Source organism: Merops nubicus, unplaced genomic scaffold (genome assembly GCF_000691845.1).
Source record: "Merops nubicus isolate BGI_N331 unplaced genomic scaffold, ASM69184v1 scaffold47376, whole genome shotgun sequence".
NCBI lineage: Eukaryota > Metazoa > Chordata > Aves > Coraciiformes > Meropidae > Merops > Merops nubicus.
Window position 1 is genome coordinate 4,348 of NW_008615247.1, and position 25,901 is coordinate 30,248.

At 43.7% G+C, this 25,901-nt stretch overlaps 1 protein-coding gene across 3 annotated transcripts in view; it reads right to left on the reverse strand.

The window, feature by feature from the left end:
• Positions 1-1,840: 1,840 nt before the first annotated feature.
• IFT122 (intraflagellar transport 122) overlaps positions 1,841-25,901 on the reverse strand; it is a 31,168-nt gene continuing 7,107 nt past the window's right edge. For all 3 annotated transcript variants that reach the window (XM_008942457.1, XM_008942458.1, XM_008942456.1), the window contains 20 exons: positions 25,110-25,244; positions 24,281-24,483; positions 23,693-23,830; positions 22,813-22,977; positions 21,762-21,959; positions 20,036-20,176; positions 18,337-18,390; positions 16,180-16,341; positions 13,220-13,386; positions 12,174-12,345; positions 11,048-11,150; positions 9,329-9,469; positions 8,214-8,311; positions 7,223-7,323; positions 5,905-6,070; positions 4,813-4,924; positions 4,255-4,383; positions 3,491-3,570; positions 2,703-2,867; positions 1,841-1,981 (listed from right to left, as the gene is read on the reverse strand). In XM_008942457.1, the coding sequence (XP_008940705.1) occupies positions 1,892-1,981; positions 2,703-2,867; positions 3,491-3,570; positions 4,255-4,383; positions 4,813-4,924; positions 5,905-6,070; positions 7,223-7,323; positions 8,214-8,311; positions 9,329-9,469; positions 11,048-11,150; positions 12,174-12,345; positions 13,220-13,386; positions 16,180-16,341; positions 18,337-18,390; positions 20,036-20,176; positions 21,762-21,959; positions 22,813-22,977; positions 23,693-23,830; positions 24,281-24,483; positions 25,110-25,244 (2,720 nt within the window). In that variant the 3' untranslated portion in view covers positions 1,841-1,891. The remainder of the gene's footprint in view (positions 1,982-2,702; positions 2,868-3,490; positions 3,571-4,254; positions 4,384-4,812; positions 4,925-5,904; positions 6,071-7,222; positions 7,324-8,213; positions 8,312-9,328; positions 9,470-11,047; positions 11,151-12,173; positions 12,346-13,219; positions 13,387-16,179; positions 16,342-18,336; positions 18,391-20,035; positions 20,177-21,761; positions 21,960-22,812; positions 22,978-23,692; positions 23,831-24,280; positions 24,484-25,109; positions 25,245-25,901) is intronic.

Here is a 25,901-nt window from a genome sequence, read left to right on the forward strand (position 1 = left end):
GGCAGAAAGCAGACAAGTGGTAATTAGAACAGAATGTTGTCAAAGTGGCAAATTAAGCAAACTTGGTCAGGAACCATCGAGGGACTCGGAAACCCTGCAGTGCCATTGGGGGATGTCACTTCCAAGAGGAACTCGGGCAGACACGGAAACATCACACGAGTTTCACGTGCAAAGTGCTGCTTACATGGTAGCTGCTTCATCAGCTCACCTCAGCCAATAGCTTCAGAAGCAGAACATCATTTCCCACCCCAAACAAAGGGAGGCTGTGACAGATGAGATGTCACAACAGTAGAACTCGTGGTAACATGGGCACAGTCTATGCTGGGTTGAAGTCCAGACCTAGAGCTCCGACCTGCACGACTCCTCCCGCTGCTGGAGAACTATCGGTGGCTGTCCTCAGGAGACTCAAGCACCTGGGACACGGGGCTGGGACTGGCTGCTCCTCACAGCAGCTGCCTGCTGGACTTGGGCCTAAACCACTGCTAGCAACTCAGCAGGGCTGTAGCTGTGGCTGAGCAGAACTTGCACAGCATGGAGGTTTTCTTTTTTCCCGCTCTGTCCCTCTCAGCCACCAGCCAGAGTGGGGAGGGGACAGAGCTGGGACAGCTGCCCAAAGGGTATCCACACCAGGTGATGATGTGCTCAGAAATAAAGGCTCAGAGAAGGGAGGAAGCAGGGAAGATGTGTCTGTGGCATTAGCCTCCCTAGGTGGCTGTTATTCATGCCAAGGCCCTGCTCTCCAGAAGCAGGCTGGACATCTGCCTGCCACAGGGCAGCAGCGAGTCAATTCTGTAGTGTCCTACTTGCAAACGTGGCTTTGCTTCCCTTAAACTACCTTTATCTCATGAGCTTTTTTTGTGCTTGCTCTTCTGATTTTCACCACAGTCCTGTGGGGAGGAGGTAAGGGAGCAAACTACAGCACGAGGGCCGAGCTGCTGCCCAAGGCTGACCCACCACGTTTGGTCAAGCAGCTGCATCATTAAAGTCCCCTCTGCAAAAGGCTGAAGCAGTAGGCAAGTCCATCTGCTTCCACTCGTGGCTCTGGACTGACACAACGCAGGGGAAATACCACTCAGAAATATTCCCTCAGCACATCACACCTTGGCAGATGAGCGCAGACAGGGCGCAGGCTGTGCCCGCCCCGCAGAGGCACCTTCCACGAGGAGTCACGGGAGCCATCCCAGCCTTCCAGTGCCACAGCAAGTGACATCACCTCTGATTTCCTCAGCCAAGAGCAAAGAACTCTCCTGTGCCAGGTCCAGAGGAGGTGCTGTGGGAACCCTGGCTGACTGTGGGCTCTTTGGCATTCCGGCCTGGCACCCTGGCACAGTTACAGCCATTCAAATACAGTCAGTTTAGCCCACCAGGTCACACACGTTCCTTCCACTAGTCATGAGCAGGATTCTCCCACTGGGAGTGGGATAGGTGGTCCTTGGTACCAAGATCAGTGTAACTCATCAGATCCCACTTTAAGAATTCTAAACTCTGATGCTGGTTTTGCCCAAATGGAATAGAAAGAGTTCAAGCTCAGAAGCAGCATTATAGCAAATTCCAAGACAAATAGTAATGAAAAATACTCCTATTTATTTGAAGATCTGTTAATAATGAGTACATATGAAAACAAATCAAGTCCTAACACAAGTTGGAGTAAAAACAACAATTACTTCCTGCAAAGATCTGCAGCACTTCAGCTGTTTGCCTGGGAAATGTAGAGGACATCCACAAAGGACAGACATTTTCATTTAAAAAAATAGTTAATTTTCTTCAGCTCAGCTCCACTCACGTATAAACTGGAAGAAGACAACAAGTTTCTAGGAAAACTATGAATCTAAGCAGTGCTCTGCCAAGCCAAGAGGGAAGTCTGTCAGTTGAGGTATAAGGCTGTTTTTCTTCATTGGTTGGACTCATCTATTCTCCGTCGACAGAATGGACAACAATTATGCTGGAGTACAAGAAGTTCATAATCTTCTGTATGAAACATCTGTTAATTAGGAACAGATTTAGGGACAAGTCAGCCCATGACTAGCTCAAAGAAAACACATGCTGAGCTCCACAGCTCCTCTACAGCACAGACATCGTGAAGCTGCTGTTACAAGAGAGCTGCTCCTCCACCTTTCAACTGCCCGAGCACACTAACCCGGAGCAGAGCAGCCAGTGCTTCGCAGGCCACTGCCAGTGTGCCACTGAAGAGGCTCAGACCAACTAGTCACTTTTGCAGAAGCAAGGACAAAAGTGAGACAGCTTCTGTGGAAGCATATGTGACTGAATTCGAGTCTCAGAAAGCTGCTCCTGAGAGGGGAAGGAGAGGGTGCAGGACAGAACCACAAACTAACTTAGTTACTGATGGATTTTCCCTGCTGGACCCGGCTGGAAGTCAGAGAGGCAGAGGAAAACCAAACAAACACACAGCAGCATTTGCTGTTCAGCCAAGGTTTGCTCGAGAGGCTCCGACTTGCTGTCAGTGCAGCTTCTCCAATTCAGCTGCCTCCCAGCTTTCAGAAGGCAGCTGCTCCTCTGTGCATCACACAGCTTATTTCTTGGTTTCATTGCCTTCTCTATTTTGACATCACTCGGTAATTTGCTGAATAGATTTTAAAGTATAAGGTTTCAATAAACAGAATTGTTTCAGCCATAGTGTTCTCAGTAGTTTTTGTTTGTTTGTTTTGTTTTGCTTGTTAAAAACCTCTCCATGAAAAGAGTACCTGAAAACACGATGGACACATGGTGATGGAGGCGTCTGGCAGCAGGGAACGGTAGTACTGCCACCGCAGGGGCTTCGGCCAGCGCTTGATCAGGACGTCCCTCCGGCTCATGGACTGGAGAACAGCACGATTCACAACCACTGGAACAAATTCTGAGCCTCCTTGCTGCAGGAGAGAAGGTTTAGAAAGAATTATTACCAGCTGCAAAGCCCTTGGAGGATTAATAAGATCTCATAAGAAGCAAAGTAAAATTCAGTAGAAAACGCTCCTACAGGATTGTCCCGAGTCCAGTCCCACCAAACTCACTTCCAGTTTTATCAGTACCTCCAGCAACAGCAGCATCCAGTCACACCTCTACCCCGGTGTCAGTGAGCTTCTGTTACTCATTTTAACCCAATTCCTTGTAAATAACACCTATGCCCACAGTCTTTATTAAAACCTCACAGTAACAACTGTTCTGTCCCTAGACACAGGAACACCCTGGGGCACAGCCCTGTTGTACTGTTACTGTTGCACAACGAGAAAACCAAATTCCAGGAATTTTTACTTTGAGAACCTTGTTTTGTGGGGTTTGTTTTTGGTGTTTTAAGAGACGAGTTAACTGGTAAATCCCTTTCCCTGTCAAGTTCCACCCCTCTCTTCCAGTCCCCTGCTTTGTGTCTCTCTTGCAGTAGTCTTTGTAACACATTCACCCCAGAAGAGTGGCGTTGAGCATATGTTAAAATTCTCTCTTCACTTCTGTTGGTAGCAAGAGAGAAACAACTGGAACATACAGGCAAGGCTCCTACCTCAAAGCTCAGTTTTGCTGTAAAGGGATCATCATCTTCAGTAATATCCATATTGTCATCAAGCCTCAAACTCTGTGCATCTAGATGCATTTGGTAAGGAAGATAAAGAGCTCCTGTTGAATTAGCTGTCCTCACAGCAGCCAGCACTCACAGAATCAATGTGGAGGCATACAGCAGGTCTGGTATCCAGAGGGTCAGTGCATTCTCGAGCTGCCAGCATGCCCAGATTGACACAAAGTCCTAGAGAAGGGCTTGCTGTGGTTTACAGTGAGCAGGGAAAGTCAGCACTGCAGCTGCTGTAGAAGGGCAGAGCTGACCACAACCAAGCATGACATCAGCTCTGCCCTCTTCCCTCTCTGCCCTGTTCTGACAGATGACAAAAAGCATATGAAGCAACTTATTTAAATTACATTTGTAGCAGCTCTAGTCAGAGATCGTGTTTTCTTGTGCATGACTCTGCACTTAACATCGTGTGGCCCCCACAGCCGGCAGGAGCTCTGGACACCAAAGCAACACAACAGCTTCAGCAACACTGGCTTCCCTGGACTAGAAGGAAGTCTCTAAACAAGCTGTTACTGGATGTGAGTAACACACTTCAGATTCTTATACTAACTTGAAAAGGAAACACAATGCAATCGTTCTCCTATCAGTCATATGACAAAAAGAAAACTTTAAAACTAGGGGGTGTGGGGGGAACAAATTAAAAATAGTTGCTTTTTCCCCATAAGAAAAGGGCTGGAAAGCAATTTTCACCAAAAGGATACGGTCGCTCATTGTCTCCTGCCATTTCTTCTCTCTTTTATTCAACCTTGGAGCTTCAAGATCAATGAGAGCAACAGCCTCCTCATCTGTGATGCCATCTTCCAAATAGAACTCCACCAGATGCAGCACTTCTGAGGGGTGTGAAAGCAAGGAGCATTTGACCTGTGAGAACTTGGAAAACGCCTCCTGAAAGACACTGTGTCCCTCAAGCAGTGACACCCTCTGGCTTCTGCATCCACAGCGTTCTGCCCACACGTGGCAAGTTAAATAAAACCAAACCCCCCCCCAAAGTTCTCAAAGGATCACATCTGTGTGAACGAGACACTTCACACGCCCAGTGCCCCCACCAAAGCGATGCTCTGCTGCTCCTGCTCTCTTGCAATGAAACCCAACCACTCCTGCAACAAGAGGCAGCCACTGAGTCAAATCCAATAACATCAAAGGGAAAGTTTTGTTTGTCCAAGTAATATTCCAGAGAGAAGAAATTAAGTAGCAGCCACACATTCCAATTAGCATTTATCTGCCTGAAGAGCACAGCCACACGCGACAGCCCGACGCACCGTAGGAGGAAGCGGAGAAGACGAAAGGTTGTCTGCAGTTAATGCAGACGTTCCCCAAGTTATTTAGCAGAGGGTTGTTGGTTGAGCACCTGTAACACAAGGGCACGAGCTCCTGCAAAGACACACACAGAGAAAAGTCATCATAAAGAGATCAGTATGTCCAGAACTCTGTTTTCAATTAAATATGGTCTCCTTTGGTTTACACCACTGATGCTGCAACAGCGCTGATCTGCAGAAATCCTGCTGTGAAATCAGATCCTTTAACATCTGAAAATGCTTTCCCTGTTCAATAAACCAGCACGTTTTCACATTAAAAAAAGCTGTCGTCACCATTCTAACACTTACATTTTCACCTCAAATTTCCACCTTCCCTTTGCAGTAACAGAAACAGAATTCTGCATCAAAGACAGTGACAAAAGAAGTCCAAGAGAAGGTTACCAAAGTAAAGTTTTTTGCTCTAAGGTTTGATCAAGTTCAAGCTGTCCAATTAATTAATCTCTCTTCTTTTCAAGAGCACAGTTATTTTGGGCAGTTCTTAAGACTGTGTTTCTATTATTTCAGGTGGCCAGATACATGTGTTCACTTGCACAATACAGTTTATTTTTAGTGAGTACTCCATGAGACGTGGCTTTATAAAGCACTGCAGAAAGTCAGACTTCAGTTAGAGAAGAAAAGGTGGTAAAATACGACTTAAGGCAGGAAGGTCATTCTGGGGATTGGGGGAGGAGGGGAGGAGTGCTAGGAGTGGGACAAATGAAAGTGACCTCCAGCTGCAGAGAGACACCCAGACCGTGGAGTAATTGCAAGTGGATTGGAGAGAAAAGGGCTTGAGAGAATTAATAGGCTGAGAGGAAGGTGGATGCAAGACAGGCGAGGGAGGGTGCAAGCTGCCCATAAAGAAAGGGACGACTTTAATTTGTTCTCAGGAGCAAAAGAAGTCTGACCTGAAGACTACCAACAAAAGCACCGCAGAAATGCGACCGTATCACAGAGCTGTGCATAATGCACCTCAGGCTTCTTTGTGCACGCAGCAGCTCAGATCCCTGGATCAGGCCATGCACTAAGGCCTGCCAGGGAGCGTCCAGGACTCACCTCGCTGTCGTGGAAGGGCTTGGAGCGCACCGTCAGGCTGCCCAGCTGCACTGACTGCTGGAACCTGGCGGGGACCCGCAGGCCCTGCAGCCTGGCGTAGGCGTGACGAGCCAGCTTGTACGCACCCAGAGCTTTGCTCTGCTTGGCCAGGGCAAATAAAGTATTGCTAGAATTTAATTAAGGAATAAAAATGCATATGGCATCTAGGAAAATCTGTGCTACTCTTTCTAATCAGAGGTGCTGTGTAACAAAGCACATCCAGCACCGGTACCTCCAAGAGGCTCTAACAATGGGAATTACTTACACAGCTCCTTCTAAAACTAAGTGTGACAGAACCATCAAAATGTCTGTGCGTGGTCATTAGCAAAGGAAGGAACTGACTGTACATAGATATTCCTTTAGTTGAGTATTCTGACTCCATTTACAAAATTTCAGTAATTTTAGGGTGAATGGATTCTACCCCATCAAAATAAATAAAAATCCTTACAACACTGGCAGCCCATAGACACCAGCTAAATACACGTTCTTCCTGTAAACAGCATGTGCTCTGCCTCGCTCACCAAGGGTCGTCCTTCCCTTCCACCAAGGGACAACAGGAACAGCTGCTTAGGAAGCTACTGATCACAAGGCATGTTAAGAAAGACTTTATGACTGGTTATACATTTATAAGTGAGTAAGTCACAAAGAGGAGAGCTAATTTCCTATCCAAAGCCACAAATTAAGTGAAAACAAAAAATCAGAGGCCTTGCTGTGGCATCCAGTGACTCTCCTTGTTCTCTTTACAGGCAGGGCCATTTCTGCAGGGCTCACACAGATGTTTATGCCGTGCTCTCCACAATGGGCTAACAAAGCTGTGCACATGGTTGGCAGACAGACACTGCAGAGCTATGCCAGCCTCGGGCAAGGCAAAAGCCCCTTGCTCCCCTGCTCCTGTCCAGTTCAGCCTCCTTGCAACAATGCTGTCAGGGTTCAGAGCCAACACCCTGCTGCAGTGACTGGTACCCTGGAACGTGCTGCTCTGACAAAGGCAGTACACTGGCCTGGGTGGATGGTTTTGAGAATTACATGTTAGTTCACTTGTACAGCTCTACAAAACTATTAAAATAAATAATTAAAAATAGTAGTGTGGTTAAACACACAACGGTTTGCAGATGCTGATTATTTCCTTAGGGACAAAAGTCAGTTTCCATTAACTATAACCGACAGTGAAACTGAAGATACCCTACAGGAGATCTCTGCATTGTGGATCAACATCAATTATTCCTTTCATGTATCTCACAAGATAACTTCTAGATTTTGTACTGTATTGGAAGGATACACTTTAGAGATCCCCAAAGGAGTCTCCTTTGTTAAGCTGTGAAGCAGAAACCTGGAAATATTGAAGAGGGTTTCAGGCAAGTGGAAACTGAAAGGCTCCTCCTGCAGTATTAAAAATACAGACACGTATTGCTAAGCTGGAAAACCAACAACTCGTACCACTAAGAATCACAACATGAGGCATCTCAAGTACCGTGTTGCTTTCATACAGTTGGAAAAAGGGGAGGTGCTGACAGAATATGGCAAGTGGATTTTGCATGTCCTTATCACCAGAGCTCACGCAAAAAAAACGAAAGGAAGATCCATGTAGTTAAACCAGAATCTTCAACAGGGTATTTCAAAAGGAGGGCAGACAGACCAGCAGTACAGGAGAGTCTCCACCACTGTAAGGCCTGAAGTAGCCTGGCTGGCACAGTCTCTTCTTTTGGGCAAGGACACAGATCAGGAGTGCTCAAATGTTTTACAAAGAGCTTTTCACCAGCAGTGGCAGCAATATCAGTGTAATTGCCCCTCACTGACTGCTTATCATCCTGGAGGAGCTGACACCCATCGCTGCTGATGCACACCTCAGCCAGGCTGCCTTCTGCTCAGCCTTGCTGGCCCCCAACTAAAGGAAAAGCTGACCACAGCCTGGGCAGAATCAGAGGCTCAGGTCACCGTGGAATCAAATGGGGACAACCAGAAAAAAGGGCTGGGAAATCATTGTCTTATTTTCCACACACTCCGAGACAAGCAGAGAGACCTCCCAGAACTGCACTGCAGTTTTCAGGAACTAAGGCAGCAGCAGTTCTTATTACAGCAGAAGGCAAAGAAGTAACCTTACTGTACAGCATCACTAATCTACACTCAATATTTAATTGCCTGAAAAGTCATCAAAAATTCCTAGCTATTTCTGGACTCCCTAAACACTCTTCTCCTAAACTTTAGGATTTCTCCCTAAAGAAAAATGCTCAGGAAGCGTAAGCACACAACTTCCAAAGTGAGTATCTTACAGTGTATCTTTGAATAGAGTGATAGACATGGTAAACTTCTGCCAAATGCTGGAAGTGATGGAACTTCTGTAACATTTCAGTCTTCTGTTGTTCATTCTCTGCGGGAGGCAAAGGCATTTGTTAAAACTCCAAGATGAGCCTATGAGACTCAGCTAGAACAAAACAGCACGTTAGGATTTTACTGCCAGCACCTCCAGAAGAGGTACCAGTTCAAGTGTTCCCATCTACCTGTGCAAATCACACATTATACAGACTTGCCATTTTTCTGAGCAAATTTACCATCATCTAAACTGGTGGTAAAACTCAAAACAGTTGAGGTTTTAACATGGATAGAGGCTATAGCTCATTTAAGGATAGAAGGTGGTACATGTGCATCACTAGAAACCTCATCCATAACTCCAGAGTTTAGGAATAAAATTAGCTTTGAAACATTTGTTTCATAAATACTAAATACACTACTAAGCATTGAGAAAAATCTGCATTTCTAAAATACCTGAGGGGTAACATATCAGCACTATCATGCATCAGCTGAACTAAAAAAATAACCAAAAGTACTTTTAGCACCAGGCAAAAAGCAGTATTATCAATCTGCATTCGTTACTACTAAATTACACCCATTAACTACTGGCTCCACCTCTCCCAGTGAAATACATTCAGAAGACAAGATGCTAGCTATCAGTTTTATCTCTGTTGGCAGAGATAATTTGTGAAGTACCTCTCCAACCTATGTTCAAATATTAGATGTATCTTACACTCCAAGATCATCTTTTATTTACCAGTACCTTAACCTTCCAATTGCTTCTCTAGTTAATATGTGCTGTGGGAAGGTACATGAGGATACATGGTCCCAGGGGCCACAATTTTGGCTCTAGTCTGTTTTCAAAGGGAGGTCTACACATGCTGATGCTGCTCCTTTGCTTATTTGTCTTAAATAAGCACATGGGAAAACCAGAGGGAGGACAAAAATAGCACAAGCCGGAGCTGCGTAGCATTAAAAAAACCCCAAAGAGAGCCACACCACAGAGAAGTGGTTACAGCAGTGCTCCCACAACTCAGTGACTGTTTGTCTACATGCACAAGGAGGTAAAAATACAAACTTCCTTTCAGTTACTTACCTTGGGCTATGTCTAAACACTGCATGGAAAGCATCCAGTAATAATAGGCTGCGTCATTAAAGCGGCTTTCAACCACAGCATTGTGTGTTAGCTGCTCCAGCACTCTCACAGCTTCTCTCTGCCTGCCAGCCTTGAGAAATGCTACAAAGAGGCCAAAACAAAGAGGATTTTACAGTGCGATTAGATCAATTAACTGAAATTAATGTTTTTAAATTAAGAGCAATCTATTCAGCCCATATCAAATAGCCTATCCAGGGCAGGATGAAAAGGATTATACACTGGTATTTTCCTCCCTGAAAGCAGCGACACTAATGGAACATGAAAAGCATCTGTCGGTATTTTGTGGCTTTTGCTCTGTCTCAGTGGCTCTGGAGTGCGTGGATTTTGTACAGCATTGGTTACTTTTTCTTAAATACAGAAAAGAACAAAGGTGCTATGATGATTAGATCTGTAAACAAGCAATGGCAATCTCCAAACACTGCAAATCACAACTTCATTCAAAACAACAATAAATTCACGATTTATGTTAGTGCTCTGGTTTGTAATGTTGAATATTTTGCAAGAGCACAGCACTTACTACATCTCCTACCATTTATTAAAAGCATTTCTTTATTTGGTACTCAGAGACCACTATAAAGTAATATCCCAAACTCTCACTTGGTAAATGTGCCTGTGTATACAGTCTTCACACAGGTTCATGGGGTCGGGGGCAAAGAGCCCCAAAAAACCCAACCCCACAGCACAACTGCCCCCAGGCTCAGCTAGCTCAGGTACAACCACATCCTCAGAGCTACCCAACCATCTCGAGCTCGCCAGCTCTGGGTGTGTGTTTGCTGAGTCACAGCAGCACAGAGCTCCATGGAACAAACTGGGAACCACACCCCTGTGTTCTGAGGGCCTGGGAACAACACACAGATATTCCCAGAGCTCCAGGCACAAACGACCAGACCGCCCCCTAAAGCAGGTGCTCCAGGGTGTGGTACTGAGGCACACAAGCTCGTTCTGTGTGGAGACAGACCAGGTCTGGCACACTCCCTGGCCTGGCCCTTGTCAGCCACCGAGGTGTGCCCTGGGCTCTAGGCTGGCTCTGGGAGCGGCAGGCGCTTCGCTCCCACGGAGCTGCCCCTGACAGCAGCTGCACCCAAACCCTGCTGGCTCCACACGGGGACTGCTTCAGCCTCTCCTCCTCCAACAACAGCTTATGCATTACATCTTGAAGCCTGTCCACATGATGGAAGGTTGACAGTTCTCTTTAAAGGTATAAAGGCTAGAAAACACATGAAAATGCTTTAAGAAACAGGAAAATTTTACTTATATTCAGATAACGTTGGGCTTGCACAAGGAGAAACCATGTTTTCCACTCAAGTTTGAAAGGTGGCCACCACCACATTCTGAATTCTATTGTGATAAAAATGTATTCTAATAAAGACAGTTCAGCTTATAGGCCAAATACTGTTGCCATGTGCCACACTCAGACATACAACAAGATAGAAAATCTGGAGCTGAATTTAGATGCCATCATTTCTGATAGATCCATCACATTCTTCTTATCAAGTAAGGAGACCTCCAGCTACTTTTATACCAGCATGAAAACATAGATTCTATTTGGTTTTGAATCCCACTGGTGAGAAAGTCTCCAGGGCAGAGGCTGCATAATCTGTACTGGAAGAGTATGGAGAAAATCTGGAGTGACCAGTGATCTGTCAGTGACATCCTTACCTTTCTGGGCTTCTTCAAACCTATCATTCTCTGCTAGCCACTGAGCATAAGGGACGTAGACATCATCTTTGAATTCAGGATGCTTTTCACTCAAAGCAAACGCCTGAGGTAAACAAAAATTCATTTTTAGAATATTGCATGGTTTAAACAGTAAAAGGGTTTAGAATATTCCAGGGGATCAATCCTTTAGCTCTAAGTAAATTCACAATAAAAATACATAAACAGAATAAAGAGGGTAATTCATGTTTTCTCCAGCATGAAACTAATTTATTTTAAAATAAAAAGCAATCAACAACAAAAGAAAAGAAGCTAAGCATAGCAACAGCCTGATTATTGACTCAGGAAAACCTGAAAGTGATTATCCAGGAAATTTAGTAGATTTCACAGCAAGAGACAAAAATATTTTTATTTTTAATGACTATATCTTCTAAAGAAATTGAAGTAACACTATAAATGCAATTTAGATCCACTTTCTAAACCCATTAACCAGTCAATAAAGGACCAAGTGTACAATTTTCCAAAGCACACATATAACTGGGGGAGGGCATCTGTCAATTCCAGCAGCACTTTGAAAACAGTTCCTTCAGAAATTGCACCTATCAAAAACTTCATGTGAAAAAACAATAAATAACAAAATTAATGGTGACCCCAGCTGTGAAGTGGGTGGTACTGGGAGACCCATGTTTGCATGGAAAAAACCAAACCAGTGAAGTCAGAACTCTGCCTAATCAGAAGCATAAATCCAGTCACAGAGTGGGGTCCACACTAAGGCAGCACCCGCTCATGAGATCTGAATTATGTGTGTGGTTATCTCACTTGGGTGCGTCCAAGTTATAAATAAGACAGTTCAAAACAGAATCTCCCATGGCATAATTGCTATCTGCTCTTTCTAATGGGCTAGAAGCTTCCCACGGACTACCATAGCCAGTGGGCAGCTACAACTCAACTCAGAAGAGAGACGAAGAAATATTCAGCCAGGAAATATTCAGCTCTGAATCACATCCCACAGAAGCCTCCCCCTCCACCTACTGCAGTGCTGGGGGAGCCAGATGTTTGTCTCCCTCTCCTGCAGCCAGCAGCAGCAAGAAGTGGTGGTTCCAAACACAGGAATCAAGAGCATGCTTACTTCCTCCCAGTGATGAGTCTCCACGTGGAGCTGGACCAACGCCTTCAGGTCACCGACCTTCATGTAGGTCTCTGCTGCATAGCCAGGGTTATCCAGCTTCTTAAAATAGAAGGCACATCTTGACAGAGGCTCACGCTCAGCTTTATCCAGTTTTCGAGCAATCTCAATTAACCTAGACCCAGCAAAAAGAAGCCACATGTTTCAGGTTCTGCCTTGTTGGTTTGCCTGTTGTTCAATCATTGTAATAACTTCACCTTTAATCAGTTAATATTTAATAATAGTAGCACCACACAACTCTGTCTAAACAGTTTTCAGTAAACATTCCACGTTATTCTTTTTTTGCTTTTACGAACTCAAGACCTGCTCCTGTCTTTACTCATAGGTGCAAATCTGCTTCTTGGGCTCTTTGCACAGTCACAGAGCTAGAGGGAGGAGGGGAGTCGGTCCTGCATGACTCTCTAACATGGGACACACTTCCTCACCACTGGCCTGTACAAAAGACTCCTGAATAAACATCAACTCCCTCGCCACAGGGCAGAGCCAAGGCAAGGGAAGGCCGAGTGACCTGCCCAAGGTCTGAGAGCAGCTCAGCACATGCCCCACAGTGTTGCCTACTGCAAACCAAGGAGAATTTGCCCAGTGAGCCCCAGAATTTCTACTGGGTCTTCCCTACCTTCTAGATGATTATCCTTAACAGCTTAAACGAGCAGAAAGAGACTATCACATACAATCACTGCTGCTATGACGACTCTGAGAAGCTCAAGACATGCATATTTTAGAAGACAGTGTCATACAACAGATGAACCCATCCATGCTCTTTACTGCTTAAGGCATTTGTTTTTGTAACATATTGATGTCCCTACCCTCTAAGCACATAAACTTTTTAAATGTTTTTTTTTGTTGTAGATGCACTTCAAATAATCAATTTGACAGAAACAAAGGAACATATCAAACCAGTTCTAGCTTACTTTAAACCTATGCAGAACTCATAATAACTCATTGGAGCTGTTACTACACATGATCTCTGAGATGGAACTGAAACCTACACATCCACCCAGCCATGGTCCCCACTGATGTCTATGGCCTTCATGTGCTCGCCTGCAGACAGGTACATCTCCACTGCTGCTTTGGGTTCATTGGTATTCTTGGCCCAATCTGCTTGTTTTTTTATTAGCATCTTTGTGTCTTTGGGGTCTCCAGATCCCAGAAAATCCTGAAAGAGTGTGATACAAAAGTTTGCATCACCTTCTGGTCACAAACACTGTTACAGCTGAAACTCTAAAATACAGAGGAGTTTCTTGTAATTAATATTGTTATGTTTCCTAAGACAAGAAACGCTGCATGCAGAGCAACGTGAACTGACCCAGCTTTTGGCAGCTCATCATCGAGGCCCAATGGATGGTGGGAAACAATGGCAAGTCTCCCATTTAGATAGTTTTCAATTATAAAAAAAAAAAAGGTGGGAGCTTCTGCGAGGGCCAGGAGAAGGACAGTACAGATACCTCAGAGGTAATAAATAGGTTTCCACTTGATTTCTTGCAAAGCGTGCTCTCTGTTGAGCCTGTTTAAGTGGATACAAATTCTGACTTCTGCATGCTTTTCAGACACATTCCAAACCAGAACAGTACTAGTCCCAAATCCAGTAACAGACCAAGTTTCAGATTTTCTTTTTTAAGCCAAGAAGGTACAGCTTCATTCTCAGAGATGAGCCAGCCCCACCCGTGCTTAGCTGCAGCAGTGCACCCACTCAGCCACAGGTGAGCAGCAGGCTGCCCAGCCACAGATGGGTTATGAGGGTGGAATGACAGCTGCTCAGAAGTGAGGGTGACTGAACTACCAACTGGACTTCTGGAAGGAATGCAAACACCAAGCCTGGCTGTGGGGATGACGACCGTTTTGGAAACATTTCTAATAGTTTGTTCAGCTCCTTCTGGCACCACTGGGGCCTTGGCACCGTATGGCTCACAGCTGTTGGCACCAGGAGGAAAAAAAATACTCCAGCACCAGAAGGTTGGCTGTGGACAATTTTGCCTGTTAACAGAACAGGCATTAAAAGAGCTTCTACAAGTGAAAAAATCAGAACAGAGGAGACATGGAAAGGTGAGAAGAGAGTGGAAAATTGCCCTCTGTGTTTCTGGTAAAGGTTTAAAAGAAAACAACAGGGGAAAAAAAAAAAAAAAACACACTAAAAGCACCCACACAAGAGATCTATTCCAATCCCCCAGCTCAGTGGTGCTCCAGTGCAGAGAGTCGACAGGTACAGAACTATTCCTCAGCTCTGTGTCAGCTCTTCAGCCAGCCCCACACAGGATTTTGCTCCAGCAACACCACCCTGACTCAAGTGAGTAACGACACAGACCTCAGATCATCTCTGAAAATGAGAAACTGAAGGGGAAGAACCAAGCTGAACAACATCTTTGACACAACTTCTTTTCCAGCTTAGATCACCAAAGTAAGACCAAAATCAAAAGCTCAGCTTCTTAAGAGTATAAAGAGGGTTTTGTGAGTCCTCAGGAACTGGTGATCTGGTACTGTGATAACAAGCCCATCACCAGATATCAAAGGACCTCCTGACATTGGCCTCCAGCCTGGACACCGCAGTCAGAGCTCATCAAAGTCCAGCACAAGCAGTCACACTCTGTGAGGGTCCCTTTGCATCATTCTGGCAGCATTAAGAAACAACCACCACCAACAACACAAAAACAGCTCCTACCTCCCATGTATCCTTCCTTGGAAAAATAACTAGGAAACAAGAGGCTTTCATATATTCTTCCATGTACTGTGCACTCCCTGCACAAGAAGCTTCCTTCACACACTACAAAGTACCTTTAATTTCCTCTGCAAGGAATTACTCTCAAGGACAGGAGCCAGAAGACCTTATGCTCTCTGCTAGTTAAATATAGACATAACTACAGCCAGGAATTAAAAGATTCTTATGAAGACTTATGGGAAAATTTTCATCTATGAATTACATTTATGTTCAAGAGCAGCCAAAACACTGCAGCTAACAGAGACTCATCAGCCAAAAATAGTGGAAGTCAGACTTACATCAGCAAAGCCCCAAAGTATTTATATTAAGCTTTTGGAAGAAAGAGATCTCTTTGTAGCACAGTTTGTGGAATCTGTGCTAAAACACTTCATATGCATGTCATGGTAAAGTCTTTGTCCTGTACTGGGCAGAATAAGGCTCTGATGAGTGATGAATGAGACTAAACAGTGCACACATTTGCTGGGATTTTGATAAGAAAACACCATAAAAGACTTAAAAGCCAAGTAATGCTTTGTTATCACCATATAAAAACATCACTTTTTAAAACCATATTCAATTTATTTTTGCATGGAAATAGAGCTCTCTCTCAAAAAAAAAGCCAAGACCTCTTGAATGCTTGGAAGAAAATGCTCTAGTAAACAACAATATACTAGGTTAGTATTTTACACACTTTATGAAACACTAATATTGAACTGAAATGGGTATATTAGTTCAAACTCTGAAAGAAAAATATTCTTATTGTAATACGGAAATGAATTAACCACATGGTGCACCCACCTCCACTTTGCATGTGCACTACCTTATCATCTTTGGGAGGCAAAGAAAAGGGACTGTTGAGCAAAATAATGCTGAAGAAACAAGTCATAAACCCAAAATGTTTAGTTTTTAAAAAAAGGAAAATTACTATAGATAATACTATATAATCACAATAAAAGAACCTCCTTTGGTTGTGTTCTGCAAAACGTTCCACGGAAAAGCCCTGAATTCCATGGACACATTTGGGGCTACACAAAACACAATCTGCTAGCTCTGAAGAAAAAGGCCACCATTACATCTAGGCACAGATGATGGCCATTTCTCCCCTCAGAAGCCAAACAAACTTCAGCCAATTAACTGCGAAAATAAGGTTGGAATTCAAAGCCTGCATTTCATCCAATCCTTTTGTAGGATCCTACTCTGAGGCCCGCTGCAGGTAGGTTAATAGCTCTGCACTAAAACACTGTCACAGGCCGTTACCTTCGCGTGGTCGAACATCCGTAAGTCGGAGTACATCTCAACAGCCAGGTTCTCATGGCCACTCCTTTTGTACAACTTTGCTGCCTCGTGGAATTTTCCCTGGTAGGCATAAACATCTGCTAGGAACAGGTCGTTGTTGTTCTCCCCACGCTTCTTCCGCTCCTGGAAAAAAAACAAAACCAAAACCAGACAGGCAAACAAACGCAAAGAGATGTAGAAACCATTCTAGGTGATCGGCACCTAGGTGAGAAGAGCCATTAAGAATTAGCTTTTCGGGCTTAGATTTTAAGTGTTAGTAAAACCTGTAACAGGATATCATAATTATGCCTCTCCTACATTTCTGGTGAATTTATAATTAAAGGATTAAATCCCTTCTTAATTAAAATTAGGACAAGTAAAATGAAATGTCACTATACAAACCAAAGGGATGAAAAATCATTTCTCTTGATTTCACTCAGGACAATGAACACATGGTACCGTTATGCTATGCTATTAAAAAAAAGGCACTGGATGGGCTCCTTATTCTCTCCAGCAGAGACTCACCAGCATGTCCTGTGGCCGTGGGTGGGCTGGCCAGCAGGGAGGTCACTGCCAGCCCTGAGCAGGCTCAAGGCGCTCGCCAGCCGGCCTCCGAGCACAGCCCAGAGCCTGCTCCCCCCTGTGTCCTGGGGACACCTCAGACCCTGCTCTGCACAAAACCAGTGCCACCAGCAGCCCGCCCCGCAGGGGAATACACCCGTGAGATTTAATTTGAAGACAACTGTGTGAAAGGGGAAAAGTGTTCCAGGAGCCCCCAGGTCCAGGTCCCTCCTGCCAAAGGAGGCTCCTTCCAGCCACGCCCACGGACCAGGCTGGGTCTGGACTGGTGCTGAAAGCTCCCTTTAAATACTCAGTTAAAAGAATAATCAGAGGAATTGTTACACCATTTTTTAAAGACCTCACAGAATCTTTCCAGATACGGAGATCTGGCAATTATGCTTCCTGCTGTCATCAATTAGAAAAAAAATGTGTAGTGACTGAGAGAAAACCCTCATATTAATGGCACATGTGAGCTCAGTTACACCCTTACAAGCTTTACAAGGAATCTGATACACCACAAGCAACAGTCAGCAGTGATGGAGAACCCTCACTTCTGGAGGAGCATTGTCAAGAAGTCTGAAAGTAAGCTTATGCCTATTTACAAAGGGAATCTTTCTCACTAAACAGAATGTAACATGACAATTCCAGAATATCCTCAACGGATGTAATCTGGGGAAGCACATGTGGAAAAGAAAGATCAGCAGGGATGTGGTGAGAGTGTTCTCATCTATCTACCTACCTATTCAAGGGAAATAAAAAACCCTAACAAATGTGAACAAAAGGGGTTCCTAACACAGAACTCTGTCCCACACTGGACACTGAGAAAAGCTGCTGGCGTTTTGAGAGAATCAAGACAGCTCTGCAGAAATGGAAGGCAAGGAATGTGTTCTTCCAGAGAAGGTGTAAATCTAATTGGCATGAGAAAGAGGAATCTGTTCTCACTGCAGATGTTTAAACAGAGCACTATCGTGCACTCTTTGTAGACAGACAAGGGTGATACCATGTCTTTTCATGTGCTCATCACACACCCTTATTGTCTGGTGAAATTCTATCAAGAAGCATAAAAAGAGTAAGAACTAGTGATTAGAGCACAGTATCCAAGTAAGGAATCCCAAATTCTATTTCCAGTTGTCATACACTTGTCATGAGACCTTGAGTTTGTCATTTTATTTCTCTGGGCCTGTTTCTGGCTCTGCAAAGAGGAGATAATAGTAATTACCTACCTCCAGGGGGTAAGGGAAGGCTTAATTAACTCATCTTTATGAAGTATTCTGTACTAAGCTCTGTTAGCACAGCAGTATTCTACCAATTATTAATTGAATATTGAAAGTTTTTCCAGTTTTCCTGGAGACAGTTTCAGAGTTCTTATTTTTCCATATCCCCCCCACTTCTTGTTCTGTGAAGTTTCAGTCGTATGACTAGAATTTGAGTCACCTTCATTCATCAGGAGTTTTCACTCTAAACACATCTCCAGCAGTCAGAACCACTATCAAAACAAGTCCCTCCAATAACAGAAAGCACTGCTTTTGGCATTGGACCAAGTATAAGAAAATACACTGTCTTTAATATTCTTCTTACCTCTATGCTGCTGATCAATTCTAAATATCGAAGGTCTCGTACCCTGGTAAATGCCTATTGAAGAGAAAATACAAAAACCAAAAGGAATTGAAAGGCAGGAAAAGTGAACACTGTTATGCCCAAATGAAGCTGTCTTCATGCAAACAGGACAGAGGGAAATGTGCTGGGGCAGTCCCTAACCTGACAGGCTCTGGCTACAGCTGTAGCCCCTGGGGCATTGCAGTAAATAGGAGAAGGGCACAATCCAAACAGCTCGCTGCTGAAAAGCAACAGCAAAGGCAGGGACTAGAAGGTGTACGTGTGTCAGCCCCTGAGAAATACAAAGCACCATATAAAATATCCCATACTTTTATCCTGGCTGTTTTATAGCTTTTCCATCTCACTGTGAGGCATGACACAGACAGGGAAAGTTAAGGAAACTGTTACAAGGTAGGACATGTAACTGATGATTCTGCCACAGCATACTTCTAGACCATTCTGAAAATCCAGAATGGAAGCAGCTCAGGGAGAGGAAAGGAAGCGAGACGCCAGTAAGATAAAAGTACTGCAAGCCAGTGTAATATCCTCTGCCAATGGAGATAAATGTGCAACCCAAAGTCTCAAGTGGCAAAGTCACATGTGAGCTACAGCAGCTGAGCACGTACTCTTGACATGCATCAAAAGATAGAAATTTAACTCTTTACACCACACACTAACCAAACTAGTGCTTAAGAGGGCACAGAATATTCTGCTTACACCAGATCGGACTAGGAACTACGAGAGCCTTTAATGTCAAGAAGCTGCTTTTGTTCAAATTAATCCGCTCTAATTCTAAGAGGGCACTACTTTAAAATTCCAAGGAGGCACTGAAAACTTCTTTTTAAGAATATCTATTTGCATAAAGCCATCCATGAAACTGGTATTATTCTGATGCTTCTTCCTTTTTTTTTCTGAAGTAGAGGCATTTAATTTCTTTAAAAAAAAAAAATCTCTTATTAAAAGATGCCTATCATTAGAGGCCATTCCTGCATATTTTTAGACTGTTTTGTCCCTCATACAATACTCATGACATTGAACTCAGTTCGCTCTCTTCTTTGAGAGGAGGTGGTGAAAGAAAACAGGGAAGTGCTTTATGCTGACGAAAACTCTGTCCTTCAGTACATGTCCATTTACAGACCACTCCCAAAACATGGCATTCCAGACAGAAAGCCATTACAGTGATGACATCCCACCACTGCCTTCAAAGAACACTAATGTGTAGACAACAAAGAATATGAAACCTCCACATGGAACTGAGGTCATATTAAATATTTAGGGGGAAAACCAGGGAAGTTTACAGCACTGAGGCAGGGACACCAGGCAGCTGGGACATTCTTTGCTGCCACCCCGTGGTCAGCACCACCCAACAACCTTCTAGCTCCATTTCCCCCAAATTATTGCATTTAACAGCAGATGAAAGAAACCATTTTCTCTCCATTTAACACTGATTTAAAATACGGCATTTATCTAGAGGTACATTAGATTTCTGTTCAAAAAACTCATCTCAAGAACCTTAGTACAAAACAAACCCACATTTTCTTTGCTATGTGGAATAACATAACCCAGGAACACCACTTTGTGTTCCAGACAAAAACCATACATCACACACACACACTACATACATATATATCTCTAAAATATAAACCAAGCTTTCTGCTAAATAAGTAAATAACTGATTTACCTTTTTAGCAGTTTCAAACTCCAGCCCTTCTAAGGCTTCCATGGCCAGTTCTTTCCAGTCAGTATCAGTCACTCCTAAACATGCAATTTGATAGGCTTCTTTAAACATTTTTCGTTCCAGATATTGATACATGGGTGCAGACTGAGGATTTCCAGCAAAAAACATGTATTAGGAAGCATAATGCTGAGACATATTAGTGAAATTCTCTACATACATTGGGGTAAAAAACCAAGATTCTCATCACAACCGTTACAAGCTCTGCAGGCAGTAAGCACGTGGGGGTTTGTCTAACAGAACAACACTCTGGGTGATCATTCTTGTGTCTTTAGACAAGCTGGGTTCATTACACCCCAAACTCATCCATCTTGAAATCTTCAGTTCCTAGCATATTAGGACTGTTAAGAATGTGAATTCTACTGAGCATTGTGCAATGGATGACAAACCACTGAGGGGTTTTGTTTTTTTTAAATCCTAAGGAAGCAAAGGAGGGGGCAGTTTGCTCTCAAAGGCTAGAGGCATGGAAAGTGGCACCCCTGGAGATATTCTGACACAACAGGAGGAGGGGCCATGAGGAAGTAACTCCTCTGTGCCAACCCAGAGCACACAAGAATGCAGCTATTAAGCCCAAATGACACTGACCTCAAAGACCAGCCCTAAAAGGGAATTAAAGAGAAACTGCCAACTGCAGGCTGACAGAGACGAATGGAGGCTCAGGGGCTGCAGCTACAGCTCAAAGCCTTTGAGCTAACAGGGAGAACTGCAACTAAATTACCTGGAACTCCAGTTTTGCAACCAAAGACAGTATGTAGATACATTTCCATGTTATTTTTAACAATTTATCTGAAAATTGTACACTTTTTGGTATGCCCTCCAAGAGCGTGGCTTTGGAAAAGCTGCCTCTGAGACACGTCACCATGATTTTGTGGCATACTGGTACCTACAGCATTGCCAAGGCAGATGGAGTGTGCCAGGCCTGGTCAATCTCACAGCTGCAGCACCCTGGAAGCACAGAGCCTGATGGTGGCTCTGCACAGAGCCTGTGAGGTGCTGGGTGAGGCCTGCAGCACGGGCACCCGCTGCACAGGGCACTCTGGCCTTCTTCACTGACCCTCAGCTTCAACCCCTGCCCACAACTGCCTCTGTGAGTCAGAATGGTGGGGTCTCTTCTTATTTATTTTTTATTTCTTCAACTATTTTAGACTCTTTCATTGCTTCCCATAACACAGAAAATAGAATTTTGTAGAAGGCAATCTCTAAATTTAGGTTCTGAAGACCACATATGTACTATACATTCAGACTAAAATGCACAGCTTAAATATTGCCTAAACACATCTAGATGAAGCAACAGCAAGACAGGATTTGATGTACTCATAAGGCAAATGAAATGACAACTTGAGAAAAAATACACAGAGACACTACTGTGAAACTACAGGAAGAGGTAACACCTGCACTATGTCTTCGTCTCTGCTTTTAGATTATGTGCATTTGCAACCAGAAAGAGAGAATCAGAAATAACAATCAACAGTGGCAAAAATGACGTTGGCTTAATTAATGTCAAATAGACAAAAATAAAGTGTACTGTGCAGTATAACTTAATGATAAAGAAACTGTGAGCGGCAACAATTTTGGTAATGGGATATGAGTAAATCTCAGAAAAGCTTCTTCACTTCCTACACATTGATGTTTATGGAATGTAAAGCAACACTTAATGAGATTAAAGGATTACCTGTGGAACTTCAACAGCTGACATAGAAAAAACATGAAGACAGAAGATCTTGGAGCCGTTGTAACCCACAACAAAGCCTTGAAGTTTTTGCTGATGGACAGGGAAGTCACTAGCTTTGATATTGAGGTAACCTCCTCCAGAAAAGCAGAGCATATCCTCACACTGTGTATTCCAAGCCACGCTATTAGCATTGGGTTCCTAAAGAGCAAAGTAAGTGGTGACTGCAACAGATGCAATCACATTTGCCTAAGACATGTGGCTCCTTCAGCTAGCACATCTGACCTACCAGAGCCCGAGCATGTGCACACACACACTTGGTATTTACATCTGTAATTTTTTTTAAGCCTAGTATATTCTCAAATGTATTTCCAGGGGCATATTTTACATTTTAATTAAAAAACTGTAATTGTCTTTGGTTTGTTTTTATTAATGATCTGTACTATCAAGCCATAGAACATATACACAGTTTCACAATGTTGCACTGTTAGCTGGCATATTGAATGGATCACTTTTCTGCCCATTACAAAAAGCAAGCTACAGCCCCTGTCTTTCTAGCACTTCATGCTTTCTACCCAGTGTTCTCTGAAAATGTTTCAACATTAATGAGTGCACCCTTACAGAGACTGCAAAACTGCCAGTGAAGGCAGAATTAACGTTATTCATTTTATAGTCTGGGAATACAGGATGAACAAAGAAGTTCAGGCTTTAATTCTGTTGGTACTAACGATAAAGCCAAAACACTCATTAACTGTAATGCTTCAAAGGGAACCAGGACAGAGCTCTAAATTAAACTGAAAAGGTCACATGTTTAAGGGCTCTTTATTCAGCTGTTGCTCGCATATCTCCTGTCTTCTAATTCCTTCTCTACCATCTCTAGAAGGGTAGCTCAGATAGAGAACCAGATCACGGCTAAACCCTACGACACGTGGTGGAAATCTTAAACGACAGCTGTATGAATTTCTGCCCAGCAACACTTCTGGTACGTTCTGTGTTCCAAACCCCCTCCTGCACCCCACTCTTCAGGAGAAAGGCCCAAGCCTGAGCGTGGTACCGTGAAGAGCAGCTCTCTGGTCTGCAGGTCGTACACCAGGCAGGTGTCGTTCTCGTCCACCACGGCCAGCTTGGCGCGCGAGGCGCTCATGTCCAGGCAGCGCACGGCCGTGGGCTGCTGCAGCAGCACCATGGCCAAGGCGTTGTCCACAAAGATCTTCAGGATCTGCACGGGTTGGAAGCCAAACTCAGCCCAGCCATCTCTCTTGCACAGCAGGGGTTAAACTTTCGTGCTGCTTAAAGCATGGGATTGCAGGTTTTTTTCAGAGATAAACTGTGCATTCAAATTAAGTAAGTGCTTTCTCTTTGAGGTATCTTGGATGGTTTAGTTTCCCCAACATACTGCAGGCTTCACTAATTAAACGATTACATTAATATAATACTACAGGAACATACAGCATAGTTACAGAAGACAAAAAGGATCTCAACTTCTCTGTACCTGTTCTCTGTGTCAATACCCCTCTTTGATATTTCTCTCTATCAAAACCTCCAGTTTGACACTTTCAGCTACGAACTGGCTTGTGAAACAGCCACTCCACCTCTGGAAGTGCCACACCTTCACAAGCCATCATCAGGAGAAGTGAACACACACACATCCCAACCCCCACTAAAGACAAATGCTCCCTCAGTTCACCAAGAACTCCATTTTTGTCAGTTGTTCAGAAAAATTTATGGACTTCAGACAAAGCTAAACATGTCTGTATTAATTTTACAGGCAGAGCATGTGAAAGATAGAAGTAATTAGTTTTCAACCACAATAACATCTCCATCAAATACAATTCTATGTCGTAATGAGCACGCTGCTCCTAAGGTCTCCCTCTAAGAGCACAGAACAGATTTTCTTTGCAGTGAAAAGACACAGACCAGACATCATGCATTACCTGACCATTCTTTAGACCAACTAAGAGGCCTTCTCTTCCCGGAGGTCCTCCAATTACTTTAATGTAACGAATAAGAGATTCCATCAGCCATTCTCGTTCTTTAATGCCACTAAATGAGAGGCACTGCAATCTTTTCTCCTAAAGACACAATGACACACTAAATACTGCACAGAGGTGAAGGTAAAACCCTGCAGCTTTGATGTGCTACGTCTGCACCCATGCTGGCACGTGTGCCTACTTTTACACACCAATATTGTAACGTCAAATACTCAATTCAACAGGCTGATTTCTTTAACTTGGTTTTCCAATGCTATGAACAAAACCAAACAAAACCCCACCCTTCTCTCATAACTAATCCCCTCCCCAAAACTCCCCTGAACCATGAGCTAATTTACCCAATTCCCTGCAGAGGCTGATTTAGTGACACAGAGCCACAGCTATCGCTCAGAAGTGCATCAGCTGCACGTTGGTGCCTTGGGGAAAAGCTCTAACACATAATACAGCACAATCTTTTCCTAGCAGCTCTTTGGGCAGCTATTTTAAAGTCTGCATGCACCCCAAGACCACTCTGGATTTTCAGGCACATACCTGGCATAAAATAATGTGATTGGAGCAGACAACCAGCAAGTTGCACTCGAATTTTTTCACTATCTTCTCCTTCACCCGGTAATACATATCTGAAGAATCATCCGAGTACAACTCGTAGATCAAGATTTTCTCTGGCATCTGGATTGCTAATCTGTTTTTGTAGATTGCAATTTTCTTTACAAGCTCTCTGCCTTTTATTCTAACTAGAAAGAAAAAAAAAGAAAAAAAAACAGTACAGACTGAGACAAGAATAATGGATACGGAAATCAGAAAACTGACTCACACATTAAAGTTGAATCTTTCTAAAGCACTTCTAACATTTTAAGCAGACTCCTACTCAGATGTTTGTTGATCTCCACCTATGTAATCTACCATTCCAGTCACGATTTATCACCCTCTGTTATTTGTCAACAGCACATTCTAGAGTGATACTTTGATTCCTTGCCATAAAAAGCCAGTAGATATGAAGAAATAAAATCAGCACAAACCCTTGAGGCTGCGAGTAAGACAAAGAAAAAAAGCTAAATATGATGTACAGTATTTTTATCTCACTCGCAGAGATTAAAACCTTATCTTAAAAGCTTCTGCCTCTCCCAATGTCCTTTCAAATCCTCACATCTTTCACTAAGCTTGTCAGCGCTGATCCTCCAGAATCCAAGTCTGCACTCTCATCCTGCAAACAGTATTCCTCAGTTTCACTGGCACAGTGACAACAACCTGTCTGGTACAGGCAGCATATATTCCGAGTGTTCTGATGGATATTAATTAAAAACACAAAATAAAACAGAGTGAGAGTGAAGCTTTGGCCTGACAGTGAGTGTGACATTACCTTTCTGCTCCGTGATGAGGTGCTGGACAATAACATCAGTCATGCTGTCTCTGTAAGCGTAGCGATCTTTATAAAGGCCATGAACAGTGCTGAAAATCAGCTGGTAAAAGGATATTGTTCCATCCTGGCATCCTACTGCCTAAACCCGAAGAGAACCACTTCAGTTAATTGCTACATGTAGGTGAGAATTGGCAAAATGTGTAGTAATTACACGATGATTATGTTCCTTTTCCTGCATAACGTACAGACTGACACCCGTCACAGCCCACTGGGACTTACACGGCGACAGGAGCGCAAGGCAAAAGGAGGAGGGATCTCCTCACTGACCATGGACACCCCCACGGTGGGGGGGTGGGGTCTGGGGAGGTCTGATTTGCTGGCGGTTTCATGGTTTTTTGGGGGGGTGTGTGTTTGGTTTTGAACCCACTCTGTATCTCTTCACCTTTCTACAGTGATGCAGAGTGCAGCGTTTGTGGCTAACAGTTGTCTTGCAGCCATTTTCTGCAAGGTGTAACACTAAAATCTCAAGTGGATCTGAACATTTTCTTTCCAAAATGGAATAAGATCAGGTCAACCCAGTTATTAGCTGCCATTTTTTCCTGTTTTCACTCCTCTTTTTTGATCAAAATGCAGCAGATGTTCTACCATCTAAGAACAGATGTTATGCTCATTTACAGCCCTCTTACAGCTGAAGTTTTACTTCTGCAGGATGATTTTAGTTCATGGGATAGTTCTAGGACCTTCACTGGCCTCTGCTTAGGTTCTGCTGCCTCAGCAAGACATGTCTAGACT